This window comes from Theobroma umbraticum, unplaced genomic scaffold (assembly GCF_002168275.2).
Source record: "Theobroma umbraticum cultivar Fairchild unplaced genomic scaffold, ASM216827v3 scaffold_30.0, whole genome shotgun sequence".
Classification (NCBI taxonomy): Eukaryota; Viridiplantae; Streptophyta; class Magnoliopsida; order Malvales; family Malvaceae; genus Theobroma; species Theobroma umbraticum.
The window spans coordinates 3997841-4015194 of record NW_018397254.1 but is presented as its reverse complement, the minus strand read 5'-3'; the positions used below and the strand labels follow the sequence as shown (position 1 = coordinate 4015194).

The window sequence follows — 17354 nt, the reverse complement described above, 5'->3', positions numbered from 1 at the left end:
CCTTCTTTATTAAGTTCGTTAATGTAATATTACAATTTCCATTTTATAAATTGCTAGCTAGTGTAGCAATTAATTTTTTTTTATAATAGGGTAAATTTGAATGTCTGACAATATTAAATAAGATAAAGATATTTTATAATCGGTTAGTATAAAATTTGAATAATAAAATTACTAGTTATACACGGTCAAATAATGATTTTAAGATATTTATTATTCAAACTCAATTATGAATAATAATTTTTAATATTAAATTTTTGTTTTATATATATTATTTATAATTAATATAATACTTATTCCAATTTATTTATTATTTAAAGTATGGTTTTAAGCATTAATTTATTTTTAATGGTTTAATTTAAATTTATTAATTTAATTTTATTAATAATATATATAAATAACTATAAATTTATTTTTTTGTTTTAAATTCGAATTTTTTGTGAGTATTAATAATCAAGTTTAACTATTAAATATTAATTTTTAAATTCGAATTAAGTAGAGCATAAATAATTAAATTTTAATCGATTTCAAATTTAAATGCTTCAAAATTAATAAATACTTTCATTCTTTATTAAGTGAAAGATTAATTATTTCTTACGTATTAAATATGTCATTCACACATTTCACTATCGGATTAATAAACTATTCAAAGGGGAATTCAACTGAAGATTAAAGTATTCATAAAAGAATGAAGCACTGGGAGAGGTAGATGTACAAGAGAAATTCGTCCAATGTAGAAACAGCAGCATTCTCAAATTTTAAAGCAACAAAAACAAATTAATTAATCTCGACTCTTGCAGAATTAGGTCGTATGAGTTGACATTTAAAGACCACTTAATTTCTTTAGTCCACATGCTGCTGCCTGCCCATGCCTCGCAATTTCTTTGTAGCCAAGCCTTTAATTTCTTCAACTCTCTGACATTTACTACCGCTTCAAGCTTTGCGGGTGATTTATAATATTTTAATCATGGCCACGGGTCACGCCACAGGTGTCAGTGCTATCAAGAAGTTTGGGTTCGGAGCCTCAATTGGGTAGTCAGTTGTAAAATAAGGGAACAAAACTATTTAGTGTGTCTAATAATTAGGACACTAGTGTAATTAAGCAAAAGGAAAAATATAATGGAAATAGTAGCTTTTATTATTTATCTTTTAATTTTACCTTTTACGTTTTAATCTGTATTTGATTATCAATTACAGTCCACAAATTGTTAGTCTTTGTTATTATATTATAACTAGTTAATTATATGGACTTTACATTTTATAAATGATGGATCTCCTAATAATTTTATTACAACTGGATAATAATTAAGCTTTAGTCCGACTTGGAAATTTCCATTAAATGAGTATTACACGTAATAGAGACACATAGGCGGAAAAGGGCAAACTAAATGGTGCTTTTAACTTTGACGAGTTCTTTTCACATGGGCAGTCGCGTTGTCTCCCTCACCCAGCAACCATTTCTCGCAAACTTTAAAACCTTAACACACACGCACATGACAGCAATGAAAAAGGTCAAAAGCCAAGAATGAAACGTCTTGATCGTTTTCATATTTGTTTGCATTATAATCTAGTCACGGGTGGCATTAACAAAGCCAAAACATTAATGTTTGGTGGGTTTTTCTTTTCTTTTTATTTTATTTTCATATTTAAATGTGATGTCCCACATTTCACGTTATATTTAATTATCTTAGTCGAAATGTAGTTATCATTGCAATTAGTGGCATGTCCAAATTCGAATGGAACCAATTTTGAAATTCTGTTTTCAATTTTAGAGACAAGTTTTCTTAACTAATCATAGTGGGACAACGTATGAACATATTGGACTCCATATATTATATAATTTATCAACACATTTCTAGCACTTTATTATTAAGAGAACAGAAGAGCATACAATAAGGAAAGGAAGGAAAAAATAAAAGAAACACACAATCTCTACCACCGGCCAAACGAATTTTTGTAAAACATGAATAATTCACATGTAAAATTAGGAATTATATGTCGCACCAAGGTTAGTATAAGTGTCACGTCTAGTTTTTTATAAGAATTCGTAGATTATGGTGCTTCAATTCTCTTTCGGGCAAGTAGGATGATCTTAAAATATTTGTAAGAATAGATATTACACATTTTATTAAGTTAATTCTTTTAAAAAAATGTTCATAGCATTGTGACAAGTAAGTCTTGAACTTTTAAATGAGATATTTTCTCTACTTAATAAATATGTTTTTTGAATTTAAAATATAAACTCGTGAAAAATGATATCAGAGTAAATTTGGAAGTATGAATACTGCACATCGTATCAAGTTAACAATTTAAAGAGAAAATAATGATCGGTGATATAAATCCCATATAGCATTAAATGTCTAAACCCAAATTAAGAAATTAATACTACAAAAACAACAAAAATTGAAACACAAATGACCATTTCCCATTTCTCTACTTCCACTTAAAATTTTCCCTTTAATTTCACATTATTATTATATTAATTTGTAATACTTTTTCTCTCTCGAAATTTCCTTGCCATTCTTATTATATAATTTGCATGCACCGTGCCTAACACTTTTGTCAAATAGCCATGATTATACCAAAACTCAATAATTTAACCTATTTTTCTCCCCACCTTGGTTGGAAAAACCAAACCAATTTGAAACTAAAATCAAAGTTAACCGATCCAAAAAATAAAGTATTATAACAATATTTGCTTGACACCTAGTGTTACATATATATTTCCGTCTCCAATAAAATCATTACAGTAAAAGATTATGATTTCTGGTTTAAATTATGTGTTTACATACATTTTTAACTTTGATTAGCGAAAAAATTCGATTGAGTTAGAACATTGACCGACTTTGTTTTATTTGATAACAATAATGATAAACTTACCAAAATAATAATAATAACAATAATAATAATAATAAGTACCTTTGTGTTTCTGTTTGTTTTGAAATTTTAGAAATTGATTTGACACATTCCTAACAATATGACTACTATTCTATGTGAGGGAAGAATGAAGGCTATGTTTCATGGAGGAGACATTTATGATCCAGCTATTAAAGGTAATTCCTTGGTCAAAGGGGCAAATGTTGTTTTAAATCTAAAACCTATGGTCAGAGCAATGTAACGTTTTACTTTGTTCATCTCATTGGCAAAATGGAAATTCAAAAAGAAACAAAAAATGAAAAATATTGCATATGTGGCCAATCCTTAGAAACTTAAGAGTTGAATTTTCAAACCCATTTAGAAATAAATCAAGCTTTATTATCTTAATTGCAGGAATTGAATTTTAATAGTCTTTTTTAATATATAATTGTATTAAACGAGTAAATTCAAACTTAAATAATTTCATCGTTTGGTTTTAAGTAAATAATTGGTTATTGTTAAATATATATTTTTTATAAAATAAAACTCATTTCAATAAAAAAAACCCCATAATTAAACCCCTTATTAGTACTCATGTATTAATTTTATTAGTTAACATAAATTTCTTTGGCATCCTATTGGGTAAAAATTCATGCCAGCTAGCCAGCTCCCATTTTTAAGTTTTAACTTTTCACAAGCAAGATTTCTTTTAGACAAGTCAAACTCAATTTATCCAGCAACTGAAATTTGATGGAAAAAAAGCACAACAAATCTAGTTTCGTGGCTTCATTAAAAAGCATCTGAGGAAAAAGAAACAGGTGGGGGAAATCAGTCAATATTCAAAGCTCGGTTTTCCATAAGCATATTTGAAAATGGATTCAGTCACCTGGGCAGGACAAAGCTTCTTAATGAGACTGCAGGTAGGGTGACCGTAAATGCATTAAGTGGATTAAAAAATATTATTAATGGATTAAGAAATCTTAATGACTTAATTCTAGTTAAACAGTAATAAAAACGGTAAGTCAATTACCAGGCTACAACCATGTTTCTCAGCTCTCGGTTTTCGTTGGCTACTGATAGCTTTTCCGCCAATCTCTTTCCCATCCTCTCTGTTGTTCATTTCCTTGGACAAACTCTTTGGTTCTCTTCTTTGAAGCCCATACCCAAAATCAAACCAAGCTCAATTCGAAATCAGATTATCAATTTCAATCCTAAAAATAAAGCCCATTAAAGGCATATCATTTTTATCCAATTGTTCATCTCAGTTTGTTTATTGAATGAATGCCATGTTCCAATAAAACAAGGACATGGCAGCAGGAATCTCAGCCACACAACCTCTTAATAGCAAGAGAGTTATTGCAGCAACCAACAATCAAGAGAGAGAGAGAGACAGAGAGAGAAAGTATCACGGTTGCCTACGTGTTAAGCCAACTGAATTATGATCAAACCCAAAGACTTTTATGTAATTTACTCTTTTATTTAGTTGTAATAAATGTAATTTTTCAATAAATGGTGAGGACTTCCATCACCTGGGAATCCGTTCATGACCGAAACCAATTGCTTCAACTTTTAATGAAACTATTATGAAGTCAACATACTCCCTAGCGTTGCAAAACAATTTCCATGACTTGAATATTTACTAAGCTCAGAAGAAAAAGCAGGGGCCTGATTAGGACATGGTTTGGATACGTCTAAGCTCAGAAGATCATCAAAACTCAAACCCAATTGTAGAAATAAAACAGCACTTCGAATATTCAGAACAAAATATAGAGAAAATTAAGTAAAGAATTATGCAAGTATCATATTATACAGGGTATGAAATGAACCAATACACTCTCAAATTCATTACCTTCCCTCTCGTCTATATATAGGGACAAATTCTTTGGTCAGGGAAGAATGACATAGTCATACAGATCTCGTCATGCTAATGCTATTCAATGAGTCATAACAGTGACAGCGCCGGTAGCACATGGGAAATTCTGCCAAACTCTTTTACCAATTCACCAAAACTACCATAAAATTAAATCAACTCCACAACCATGTCAGTTCTTCAACGATGGTAGCCACCAGGGATATAGCTCTATGATGATTCTTCAAATCAAATGTGGCTGCAAACAATCCTGACAACATTATCAGGTCGTTCATTCTAAAGTCTTCGATTAGGAGTCCAGAGTAACCGCCGGTTCATTGCAGGTGGTGCTAATCCTGGAATATCCCGGATGTCCTTGTTGTTTGGATTCACAAGCTGAAAAAGGAAAACCCAATACTTAAGGACACGTATATACACCATGTAAAGAGAGAAAAGATACATTAAAACAGGCTGCTCTCTACATTGCACTATGGTACTTGTAGAAACTGCTTCTATTCAGCCAGTTACACACAATCCACAGTAAGATGTTAGTTTAATGGCGGAGAGGTTGAAAAGTAGAGTACCTTCACAATTATGATGGCTATGACACCAGCGACGATAAGAAACAACAATGCCATTATGCACTTATCAGTAGCAACCTATGTACCAAAAGGGAAAATAAAATTAGTCAATAAAATTTAATACTAGACAGAGCATATGAATGAAAGGAAGTGGATGTTTCAGAGATTGACCTGCCTACCAATTTCTTTGACCAACTTAGAAGCTTTCTTGATTGAGAAATGGATAGAATCCAGCTCATTAACTATCCTGCTCATTTGTTCAGTCTAAATAGGACAGAAATAACATATCTCAGTTTGAATGTCACTATAGAATCTCTAAAGGTTAATATAACCAAAGAGTAAAACAGTTAATTGAACCTGAGATATAGCAAAATGAATGATATTGATAGTTCTTAATGCTTTTAATTTATGTACCTGAGCCTTGACAGCTGCAGCAGTCTCTGTTCCAACATCAACTGTGTCTTGAACAACCTATTATAAACAAGGGACAGGCAAAATTTAGTCTTCCTTTTACAAACAGCCCTAGAAATTAGGGAGAGTTATTAACATCGGGGTGGGGGGAGGGGGGGGATTGAGCTAAGAGGTAGTACATCCCATCGCCTTTTGTTGGTTTTAAGATTTAATATAAAAGGAAAAGTTCAAGAACCGAAGCTCTAAATACAACCGATTATTTCTCAATAGAGGAAGATGCAGGATATGTTACAAAATCTGATGCAGCATAACCAACCTTCTTAGCCCTGTCAATGGCTTGATCAGTTTCATCCATCATCTGGTTTCCCCTATCCATTAGCTGTTGATTTGTCATAGCTGCAGAACATACAGGCTCTGTTTCAGAAACAGTTTAAAATTGAAGCAAAATATGACACCTACACCTTATTTCCAAGCAACATTCCAACATCATCCAACAATTAATGTGAAGGAGTCAGAACCAATATGCAGAGTGCATTGACTTAAAAGTACAAAAACAAACAGGTTCACTTCATTTCTAAGGTGCAAGATAATGTCAAATCAAGTGATCAGGGTTTCTTTGTCAAGCCTCTTATCCTTCTTAGACTGAGTGTGTTTAACAACATATATTCTAGCAATGGAACAGCAAAAACTTAGTTTCACATCTTACAACTAACTACCACTAGATAATCACTCTAAAATACATGAGAAATTCAAAATTGTTATGGCCACACTTAAAGAGTAAAAAGAAAATTAAAAGAGACAATATTTTGTGCAAGTGAGTTTGTGCATATGTGTATACTGTCAATGTCAGAAGAGAACACTGATTACGGAAGAGTGATGTCTACCAATGTCACTATTTATACACAAAAATTCAACTTGAACTTCCACATAAACAAATCAGCTAAAATCAGAAAAGTTGATGTACTTACATGAAGCTAGCAAGACATTTTCTTCTCCAAAACCTTCGTTAGGCCCATCAAAGAGATCAACTCGTTTGTTGTTCTCAAGATTGCTTTGATGTCTGTCACAGAATGACAACTATGTCAAACCAAGCCAAATTATACATCAATATAATGAAACAGAACTTTAACATATAACTAGTGCTTATTGATACCAAGATAAATTATTATTGCATGATATTTATAGTAATTTCCTTAACAAATTACCAGTTTTCAATCGATGATAACTTTAGTTTACAGGCACCAGATCACAAGGATGACCAAAAAGAAAAGGTTAAAAGGAAAAGAAGAGAGAATTGGGAGGGGGATGGAGGCAGGGGCATGTAACCTTGAAAATGCATACGGGTTAGAAATGATTCATAACTAGTAAGAGCATGAACATGCATGCAGCAATCTCTTCATGCCACAAGAAGCAAAATGGATAACTTCTAATGGATATAAACTTACTGCTTTTTAAGCGCAACATATGAATTCAACTCCTTGATCTGCATGAGAATCACATAAGATTGAGACAAGTTTGACCACAAGATACTCAAATGAAAAGTTAGAGCATCTGACTAAAAGAACATAAAAAATCAAATAAAACTTAAAAGTTATAAAGCACCATTGACTGTTTCTTTTCGTTCAGCATTCTGTTGGTGTTTGGATCAATTCTACTCTCCATTTCCTTCACTTCTCTATCAAACTCTTTGATGAGCCTGAAAAGGAGAAGTAGATAATATTTTGATTCAGTCCAATGGAAAAACAGTTTCAATAACAACTTACCAGCAACAGCATAGCAGAGTACCAAGCACAATTTCTTAGAACCTCAATTCTTAGTGAAGAGATCAACATAAGAACATATGGGTGCTCTACTTCAGACTTTTTTCATTTTAAAATGAATGACCAAAGCATTCTAATTCCAATTTATTCAAAGTAAGGAAAACAAAAAGGATAACTTTCAAGGAAGGATCAATCTGGAAATACCTTTTACATTCCCGCATCTTGTCAGTAAGCTCTTCCAATTGCCTACTCTGCCTATTAACATCCTTAACCTTCTCCAGTTTCTGGAATCCATTTCTGCAAAGACAACCCAACAACATTTTAATAGAAATGTAGAAAAATTCGCAATCACTATGAAATCAGTATCCTAAGCTCAAGCTACTTCGAATAGAGTCATAAATTATTACAAAAATAGCATTTATGAGAAAAAAAATTCAGTTTTTTAACGCAAAGAAATAACAGAAAGCAATATATATAAGAACAATCTGATTGGAATCTACATTACATAAACGACAAAAAAAAAAGATAAGAATTTAAATTCTTACGATAAAGCTCGAAAAATGTCGGCGATTTGTCCATCGATCTCAGCTAGCTCTTCGCTGACCGCAGCCAAAGGGTCCATCTTTCAACCTTCAATGTAACCAGCTATCTTCTGTCTTTAGTTCAGTCTTCACGCATTAAATGAATTCCCCGAGCATAAATAAAGGAGAAATTTGATTTTTTTTTAGCTGTTTATTGACAGGAATGACGATTCAAAGACACGATCGCCAAAACACCAAAACAGAAGATTCAAAATCTGGACCAGATCAGATCCGTACGATTTACAAGAACTGAAAATCGAATCTTCAAATAGAATTCCAAATGGGAACAATGCTGAGCCAATGGCTAGTAAATTCTCCTCCAAAAGAAAACAAGAGGCGAATCTTGAATTCCCGATCCAAAAAGCAAAACAACTCTCGAACTTTCCCAAAGAAATGAGCGAGATCTCAAAACGGATTTCAAATGCGGATCAAATGAAAAGGAAAGAAAGAAATTACGCCATTCGAAATCCAATTCCGTACAATGTGAAGCCCTTTTTATTTCTGGAATGGATCGGCGAAGACAGAAAGGGAAGGTTCTTTTAACGTTTGATAATGGTGCCCCCCGATCTGAAAGAGCTTATCAGACAAGTCAATGTCTTCTCGTGATTTACAGACAATTTTGGTTTTTATTTTATTTTCATTTTAGATTTTTTTTTTTTCTGTTGCTTGGCGATGTGATGTGGCTTCTGTTTTGGGAGGGGTTTTGCCCCGGAGGGTGAAGGTTTAAAAAATATCCGCTAATTTAGGCAGTTTAAATCCGGAAATTAGGGACTCAGGAGTGGGGGCCCACCACCGATGGGTTTTCTTCCGGTGTATTCAGAAAAACGGTTGTTAGCGTCTGATCAGATAATCCTGGCCGTTTGATGATGTAAAAATGATAAATGGGCTACCCATAAAAATTACCCAATATTCTTGTGTAAAGATTGGGCCTGGGCCATGATTTTTACTTGGTCTAGATTGGATTGGATCTAGACCCGATTGTCCTGACTCGTTGATGTTCAAGTTTCTATAAAAGCCGAACAAGAAAACCCTAATTCGTCTTTGTTGCTTTCTCACAAAGAGCCGCTCTTCCACTTCCGAGACCATACAGAGATCGTCCGACCCTAACCACAATGGTACTATCTTCTTTCTTTCTGGGAACGCAATTTTCTTTTGACATTTGCGTATATTTATGGACGTGTTTGTTTCCTGGGAAAATTATTTTTTCTTCTTGCAAAAATTGTTTCTGTTAAAGTAGTTGGTTAGCTAAACAAGAAATTTTATATAATCGCTTTTTTATAACTAAATAGAAGATTATGCTTTAGTTATGTTGTTGGTCGTTGAAGGGTTCAGCTGTGGTATCATGTTTTAACTTCGAAATTTCATTTCTTATGCAACGAAGAAGCAATTGGAAATGACATAGGAAGTCAAACAATCTTATCACAAAAATTTTGGGTAAAAAAGTTTGTGGATTAGCCATAAGTTTTGCTTAATGTCAATTTCAGTTGCTTATTCTGATCTTTTTATTATTATTATTATTATTATTATTATGCATCAAAAGGCTAGTGTGGTAGAAAAGAAATTAGATTGGCTTAGTTATTGTCTCTTAATGGGTTTTTCTGGAGAATTGAATGGGGAGTTGGGTCAGTGGGCATTGTGACTTTGTTAGGTTTTTTATGTTGTTTTTTGTTGCAATTCATTAACTCCATTCTTTTGCTGATGGTTCAGACAAAGAGAACGAAGAAGGCCGGAATTGTTGGAAAATATGGTAGGTGCCACTTAATTTAATAAATCCCTACCTTGTTATTTTCGCTTAGAGAGAGTTTCTAAGTAGATTGTATCCGTAGTGTATAAATGATCAGTAACCATAAAAGCGTCTTGGAAATGACCTTTCTAATTTGTGTCCAAATTGATCCAAGTTTTTAATTGATGTAACTTTTTCTTAAAGTTTCTGAAGGTTTTAATCAATGTAACTAAATTAAAATAGAAGTTTGGCTTTTTAAAGTCTGAAGTTTCTGATTCCTTGATTTGCCTTGTAATGAAGGTACCCGTTATGGTGCCAGTTTGAGGAAGCAAATTAAGAAGATGGAGGTCAGTCAACACAGCAAGTACTTCTGCGAGTTCTGTGGAAAGGTAGGATGCTTCTGATTATCTGTTTGATCCTTTAGCTCCTGAGGTTTCATTGTTGTTTTTCTGTTTTTGTTTGTGCTCTTGTCTATCTTAGTTGCATGCATTTGTTCTAAGAAACTTTGCTGCTACAGTATGCAGTGAAGAGAAAGGCTGTGGGAATCTGGGGCTGCAAGGATTGTGGCAAAGTCAAAGCAGGCGGTGCTTATACTTTGAAGTATTGATCCATAAACTCCCTATTCGCACTTTAATTTCTTTTCTTTGGAATTCTGTGTAACTAACTAGTTGTTGCATTTGTTATTGAACAGCACTGCTAGCGCTGTGACAGTGAGGAGTACTATTAGGAGGCTGAGGGAGCAAACTGAGAGCTGAGCCACCATTGGCATAATATTCTACTTTCATAGGATGTTTTGCATGTTTTAGCTACAAACTTAATCAGATCTTTTTTGTCAATGATGAGCTACCATTAATTTTCAATTTTCTATCAGAGCCTGGTGTTGGATGTAGGTCATCAAGACTTCATTTAAGTTCGAATATGTAGTTGTTTGTTTCATCATTATCATGTTAATTTTCGTCAAATCAAGCTGTGTGGTCTTCTTGACTCTTGTTCTTGCCTATTCTTGGTGTTATGCTGCTATTACACATGTTTTTTATTCATTTTTATGGCTGTCGAAACTTCCCTATTAGTTAATCTCTAGCATAGAATCTTACTGTTTTCAAAGTTCCAAGAGTGGTGTCATCCATACTGATATATGATTATTGATCATCATTCCAAAAATGTTTGGGCTATTGCCATTTCATATCTTGATCGAACGGAAAAGTATTTTTACCTTTCCCATCGAACAAGAAAAAAGAGGGAAATTGCGTGCAATGGAGCCCAAGAGATGGTGTTTAACATCTTCACTTAGTTATTCTCATTAAACATGGCCGGACTGGACAGTTTTATCCAGACTTCCAGGATATTGAAATACAACTAATTACACTTACAAGAAGAAAAAGAGACAAGCAGTACCAGGCTCTTTGGGCACCTTAGTGACATCCTTCACTCAACCTCAACCTTTATGCATTAACTGAAGCCATTAAAGAGAAAAAAAAAAAAAGACAAAGGGAGGCCCGTTTCTTGCTCCATGATCAGCCATCTTCTTGGATGACTGAACGTGGTTCCAAGCAGGTACCTTGCTGTCGTCATTCGTTATACTGGGATGGAATAACGAACAATATCAAAAATTAAAGTGAACGGCTAAAGAAAGACGCCATATATTGAATTCATAACCAAAGCATCATTCTGGAGTCCTATATTAGACAATTGCAGTTGGTGGGTCATCACCGTTAGAATGATGCATTCGTTTTTGGACAGCTTTCACAGCCACCACTCTGGCAGCATTGGCTGCTTTGTTTGCAGCTGAGACAGCTCTATTCACTCTCTCATCAATCTTTGCAATGCCATAAGCTTTCTCCGCGGCTCGCCGTGCTTCCTGTATACAAGACAGCAAATTATAAGAGAACTCATAGTGGCTCTTTTCTTTTGTGGAAAGGCCATAAGGTAGAAGTTATCTTTGGCACTATAAGTTATAAATTTTAGCATTCAAGTAAATTTTCATTGAATTCTCAGGATTACTTGCAGAAAGTTTTTATGCAAAGAGCAAAGGAATGATGTATCAACTGTTAGTGAATGCAGATAGATGCCAGACAATGACATGAACAATACCTGGACAGCATTAAGGACTCTGGATTGAGTGACGGCATAGGGAGATCCAAGATGGGTGTTTTGTGCACTATGAACATCAAGAACCCCATCTTGCCAGTGACCAGATTGAGTCTCACCATTTCTGAAAGTGTATGTACCAAATCCCTGCCTTCTTCCCTCATGCCAGGCTCCCTCATACCGGTGTCCATTTCCAAATTGATAAACACCAAAGCCATGCATCTTGTCTGCAAAATATTCCCCAGAATATATATCCCCATTTCTGGATTTTGAATCACAAAATTAACCAGTCATTAAAACTGAAGAAATCTACATCCTAGGTAGATGGTTGTATCCCACAATTGCCCAATGAATGATGACTCTAAGTTCCAGAGTTATGTTCAAACCAGTTTGAAAATTCCAAACAAGTAAAGAATAATCTGCTATTAAAGTACTCCCCACAAGGAAGCCATTTGGTGAATCTTGAAGAGATGATTTATTATCAACAATATCAACATTCAAGGCCTGGACATGTATCAAAAATGACAGCGAAAGTATATGTATAAGAAACTATATGGAATGTGAAGCACAATGAAGAAACCAATAAAAATCAAAGAGACAACTATAAAACCAACAGCTGCAATTCAATCTTGGTGACAGAGTTCTTTATACAACAACAAACAAACTGCCCAGAATGCTAGTGATATATACGAACAATGGTTAAAGGAATCCGAAACCAGTCTTCCACTCACTGAGTTTAAAACTATCAAAATTACTTTACATATAACAGGATTAAAGAGAAACATAAGAGGAAAGTCCAGAGCTCAAAACTCAACAGCACTTTGAACCCTGTTCTGCAACTTAACCAGATAAGTAGTAGTTCAATGATCTAAAATAAGAAGTCTATTCTATATCTACAGCCTGAAACTAAAAGAATAAATACTGTGAGATGTAACCATCGAAACACAAGAACAACAGGAGCTAACTATCAGTTTCAAAATCTATAATTAGAATTTAGAACAAAGAATACCAGATCCAAAGACTCCAAAATTATTGAAGATAGCACAATAGAAACACATCAATCCTTCCCCACATTCAACAATCAAACATATACAAGCCAGAGTAATATGAAAATCTAAATTATCTTTCTTCGTTTAATTTATCCAAAGAAGAAAGTTCAAAAATTCACCTGAAATAATAATGACCCAGCCCATGCTTTACACCCCACTTGAACTCTCCCACATACTTGCTGCCATCCTCACATGTATGTACTCCACATCCATGACACTGCCCATTAGACCACTCCCCAGCATAAATATCACCAGTGTAAAACCTATACACCCCAATTCCATGCCTCAATCCCTGCCGATATTGACCGCGAAATCGGCTCCCTTTTGCCCATGTTTCCACACCATAACCATCATATTTCCCATCAATCCAATCCCCCTCAAACCTACCTTTCATATAATAATAATAAACCCCACTTCCTGAACATTTCCCTTTATGAAATTCACCCTCATATACATCCCCATTACTGTAAGCCTGCACCCAAGTCCCCGAATTCACCTTCTTCTCCGATTTTGGTTTTGACCCAATCGACCAAACAACAACTTTTGAAGATTTAGAAGATGAACCAAGTTGACTAAACTTAGCAGGTAATGAACGAGCAAGAAGTAACCTTATTGAAGGCAAGCGAGGGAGTGCAAATTGAGGGAAACCATAAGGGTAAGCGAAAAAGCAATCAAAGCAAGAAGATTTAACAAAAAAAACCGACGAGGATTGGAGACCAAGAAGTAAAGTGAAGGAAGAGAAAGCAAAACAAGAAAACGTAAGTGGAAACAAAGCAAACGCCCACGGTTCAGATGATGAACAAGTTTCCTACCAAGCCGTTGAGTATCAAATGGAATAGCAAAATAAGCAGAACAAGAAAAAGATTGGAAAGCGAAGAATTTGAGGCTAATTTCTCAACCTTTTTGCGGTCGTTATGGTGGTTCTTGAAAGAAGAAAGAGTCGGGGAATGAGAACGAGAATTTTGGGTCATGATGGGCCTCTTGTGGGGAGTTGAGAGAAGGGCATGAGTTGGAGAAAGGTTACTGAAGGAGGGTTCATGATGGTGAAAGTTGGGGTTTTTATGATGATGGGTTGTTGCTGTTGGTGGTGGTGATGGGTTTGGTGATGTGGGTGGGATTTGGATGGTGAGATGAGGCTTGTTTGGAATGGAAAAATCAGGACCTTTTTGCGGACTTGATTCAAGGTAGTTCTGATTGAATTGGGAGTATAAGAGATGTGGGTAAATGGTTTGGTCGAAATCGGAAGAGATGCAGCTGCTGCTTACTTTTCCGATCCCTTGCTGTTTGCCAGATTTCTTCTGATGCATTTACATAAAGAAATCTCCCCTCCACTGTCTGACTGAATCTTCTCTCTCGGTGTTATAATTGTAAGTCAAAGTGTTGCTTGAAGACCATTTCCACAATGTTTTCTGTCTGTCTGTGTGTTTGTTTGTTGTGTTCTAATTCTGGGTTTGGGTTTGGGTTTTGGTTTTGGTTTTGGCTCTCTGGTTTTGATGTCTGCTTTTCGTTCAGGGAGATAACCAGCTTGGGGAAGCAACATACATTTGTTGGTTGTCAGGGTGTGTCTTTGTCAAAACACCCTGCTCTTGTTTATATTTTCTTAAATGCCACTGCCCCATTTTTCCTCTCCCTCGTATCTGAGAGAAAAACAAATATAACAAACCAGATGGATTTGGTCAATTGTGTTTTATAATTATTATTTAATTAAGAGCATATTCTAAAAAGATGACATAATCTGTTGATAATCATTATAAAGGGAAAAGCAAGAAAAAAAAAGACACAAACTAAATAATTATAAGACTTTCAACTCATGTTTACAACATCTTCCACTAACTTCAATATATTAGTTAAGCTTAAATAAAATATGAATTAATAATTGAAAATAATGACTACATGCCAGCCAAAAGATGGACATCAAACATCAACAAATGCACCAATACCCTTTTAAAATGTTAATCAAAAGGAAAAATTTTGAAGAGAAACAAAATTAAACAAATACATGGAACCCATTTTGTTTTATTTGAACTTTACTCACAAAAACTTGATTATGTAAACTACTAAAATATATAAGTTTCACTTATTGTTTGAAATCTGTTAAAATCGAAAGTTTATTGACGAAAAATGTTTTTCATCAATACAAAACATTTTCATTATGAATTATATATTACAAGTTTATTGTATATGAAAAAATTTATTATTATTGTGAAATTTTTTTAAAATTATGAATTTACATTTATAAACGTGTGATAATTTTTTTTAAAAATTAAATATTTTATAATTTTATATGTTTATAATTCTTTTCAACATCAAAAACTTTATTTTTGTTGTAAAAACTTATTAAAATTGATAATTTCTGTTGTGACACATGTTATAAATATATTTTTATTTATGTATTATACCAATTCAATTACTAGTTAATGATTTTACTTTTATGAAGAAAAAGAAAGTGAAAACCCTCGATGGAGAAGGAATAGGCAATTTTGTAAATTTGGGAGGAATTAGGGGTAATAACATGGGGAAGTGCGCATAAGTTTTCCTTTGATATTCAGTGGTGGCTTAGCCCCATCTCCGAACTTGGCTACAGAGAAACGTTCAAAAACGGAAACTCCGGTTAACGGTCAACCATCTCATCTGCCCATGTGGCTTCCTACTTTATTCCACGTGGCAGATTCTTTCTCTCTTTTTTATTTTCTTTTATAATCTCTCTTGGCAAATTACTGAATTCGCCACTCACTTTTTCTTCTTCTTCAATTTCCCTCCTTTTGGTGCTTCATTCTTTCTTCCCTCAATTATAAAACTTTTGTAAATTAAATGCTATATAAGATAGTTTTGGATAAGTTGCATAACTTTTTATTAAAAAATTTTAAATTTTAAATTTTAAATTAAGTGTCAGCAAAAATACATAAAGTAAGCTATAAATAAAAAAATATTTTTTGACAGCAACTTTTTATAAACACTTTATTATATAAAAATTTATCTTAATACCAATTTTCAAATTATTAACGATTAACATCATCAATGTTAAAATACAAATACTTTAATTAATACATATAAAAAAATCTTTGTAATTATTATATATTATACGACTATTTAATCATAATCATAAATAATAAGAACATAAATTATTCATATCAAATATTCGTGATTAATTTTTGTAAAATTTGTATTGCATTACTTATTGGAGTAAGTTGCTATTGAAAAGTAGTTTTCCCCATGTGATCCAAAATGATTAAAAATACAATGTGATAGCAACAATTGCTTCTAAAAGTAAAATGTTGGACCCAATTTTTCTTAAGAGAATATCAACGCTAAGAAGGCCTAGCTTTTAAAGCATTTCTCATAAGACGAGAGAGAGGATATTTCACCAAGTTCCCTCGAATGGATATCACGTGCCCTCCACCACAATGCACATGCTGTTGCTTAAAGCAGATGCCATTAACCCTAAAGTTTGGACCACTTGAATATATATATATATATATATATATATATAGAAAACAAGCTGTCTCTGTTAATTTTATTTTCTTTTTCTTTTTCTTTTTTGCTTCTAGCTGTGCTTCCAATCCTTGATTTTGTTATCCTAAAGTTTAAAAAATTACCATACATAGGTTAATGGTTTTGGTGTTAAAATATCTTAATTTTGGGTCAAAAAGGAAAATATTTCCTTGGGACATTTCTTCGTGGAGGCTAAAACATATAATTTTTCGATACAATGTATTCAAAAACTAATTAACAATATGCCACCCCAATTATTATGTTATTAAAATGAAAAACCTTGACCCTTATTAAGAAAGGAAATTAGGTATGTTTATCTTAATGTTCCTTTGTCAGGCTACAAACATGTGCTGATCTTATACAAAATTCATATATTCTATGAATTGTCTGAGCCCAAGAAATTCGAAAAGAACTCCAACACTCAAAGAATTCATAATTTTTTTTTTTCATTTGAAGAAGTTATATAATCTGTAATTCAATTAAATACAGAGAGTAAGCTTGTTAAACAATATATGATAACTGTTGTGAGGTGGTTTGTAACTGTCGGAACTAGACAACAGCATACCTATGAATATTTATTCATAGTTTGCTAGTCAGAGAAATTGGAGGTGAAGCCTCCACATCCATGACAAAGCAACGGCGTGGCGTGGCCTTGCTTTGTTCTTATCCACGTACGCCCACAGCTTCGCTTTGCACATTTGCATCTCCTCTCCTTTTCATGGCCTTCCATGAAGCCCATGCTATTGTCGATTTCCATCCACTATCCTATCTGTTTGGATATCTTATTATTATTTTTTTTTATGGAGATATTTTAACAATTAAGATTTGGGTTTTAATTTAAAATTCTCAACTTCAAATTCTTAGAGCGAGAGAAGTGAGATGAAATTCATAAGATGATCAAAGGGATTAGATTTATGAAATATGAGAAGAGTACCTTTTATTATGTAATCCTATATTACATGCATAA

General features: G+C 33.5%; 3 protein-coding genes across 5 annotated transcripts; 1 reads left to right on the top strand and 2 right to left on the bottom strand.

Moving 5' to 3' along the window:
• Positions 1–4606: 4606 nt before the first annotated feature.
• Positions 4607–8743, bottom strand: NPSN11 (Putative plant snare 11). Of its 2 annotated transcripts, none has more exons than XM_021427444.1 (10): positions 8000–8743; positions 7659–7751; positions 7297–7390; positions 7140–7177; positions 6663–6754; positions 6011–6090; positions 5698–5754; positions 5455–5547; positions 5287–5361; positions 4607–5098 (listed from the first exon to the last, which is right to left on the bottom strand). In XM_021427444.1, exons 1-10 carry the CDS (start codon positions 8074–8076, stop codon positions 5000–5002), a joined length of 798 nt encoding a protein of 265 aa, XP_021283119.1. In that variant the 5' UTR covers positions 8077–8743; the 3' UTR covers positions 4607–4999. The 2 variants fall into 2 exon arrangements, 1 of the variants encoding a protein (XP_021283119.1); XR_002445112.1 differs by having other exon boundaries at positions 5025–5098; positions 5463–5547.
• A 294-nt stretch (positions 8744–9037) lies between these two features.
• On the top strand, positions 9038–10798 carry LOC110415749 (large ribosomal subunit protein eL43). The gene is made up of 5 exons (XM_021427457.2): positions 9038–9150; positions 9743–9782; positions 10059–10147; positions 10276–10358; positions 10450–10798. Exons 1-5 carry the CDS (start codon positions 9148–9150, stop codon positions 10511–10513), a joined length of 279 nt encoding a protein of 92 aa, XP_021283132.1. The 5' UTR covers positions 9038–9147; the 3' UTR covers positions 10514–10798.
• Positions 10799–11031: 233 nt separating this feature from the next.
• Positions 11032–14423, bottom strand: LOC110415683 (uncharacterized). 2 transcript variants are annotated; one of them, XM_089785177.1, is made up of 4 exons: positions 13015–14423; positions 11850–12108; positions 11469–11616; positions 11032–11338 (listed from the first exon to the last, which is right to left on the bottom strand). In XM_089785177.1, exons 1-4 carry the CDS (start codon positions 13287–13289, stop codon positions 11334–11336), a joined length of 687 nt encoding a protein of 228 aa, XP_089641303.1. In that variant the 5' UTR covers positions 13290–14423; the 3' UTR covers positions 11032–11333. The 2 variants fall into 2 exon arrangements, with proteins under 2 accessions (XP_089641303.1, XP_021283055.2); XM_021427380.2 differs by having other exon boundaries at positions 11032–11616; positions 13015–14422.
• Positions 14424–17354: the final 2931 nt, after the last annotated feature.

Excerpts from the sequence above, each read along its gene's own strand:
- NPSN11 (XM_021427444.1), bottom strand. The coding sequence starts at position 8,076 with ATGGACCCTTTGGCTGCGGTCAGCGAAGAGCTAGCTGAGATCGATGGA. Across the intron at positions 7,391-7,658 it reads AAGATGCGGGAATGTAAAAG|GCTCATCAAAGAGTTTGATA; the intron begins GTATTTCCAGAT and ends TCTCCTTTTCAG. Across the intron at positions 5,548-5,697 it reads CTGCAGCTGTCAAGGCTCAG|ACTGAACAAATGAGCAGGAT; the intron begins GTACATAAATTA and ends TGTCCTATTTAG.
- LOC110415749 (XM_021427457.2), top strand. Across the intron at positions 9,783-10,058 it reads CGGAATTGTTGGAAAATATG|GTACCCGTTATGGTGCCAGT; the intron begins GTAGGTGCCACT and ends CTTGTAATGAAG. Across the intron at positions 10,359-10,449 it reads GGCGGTGCTTATACTTTGAA|CACTGCTAGCGCTGTGACAG; the intron begins GTATTGATCCAT and ends GTTATTGAACAG.
- LOC110415683 (XM_021427380.2), bottom strand. The coding sequence starts at position 13,289 with ATGAAAGGTAGGTTTGAGGGGGATTGGATTGATGGGAAATATGATGGT. Across the intron at positions 12,109-13,014 it reads CTGGGTCATTATTATTTCAG|AAATGGGGATATATATTCTG; the intron begins GTGAATTTTTGA and ends TTCAAAATCCAG. Across the intron at positions 11,617-11,849 it reads GAGTCCTTAATGCTGTCCAG|GAAGCACGGCGAGCCGCGGA; the intron begins GTATTGTTCATG and ends TCTTGTATACAG.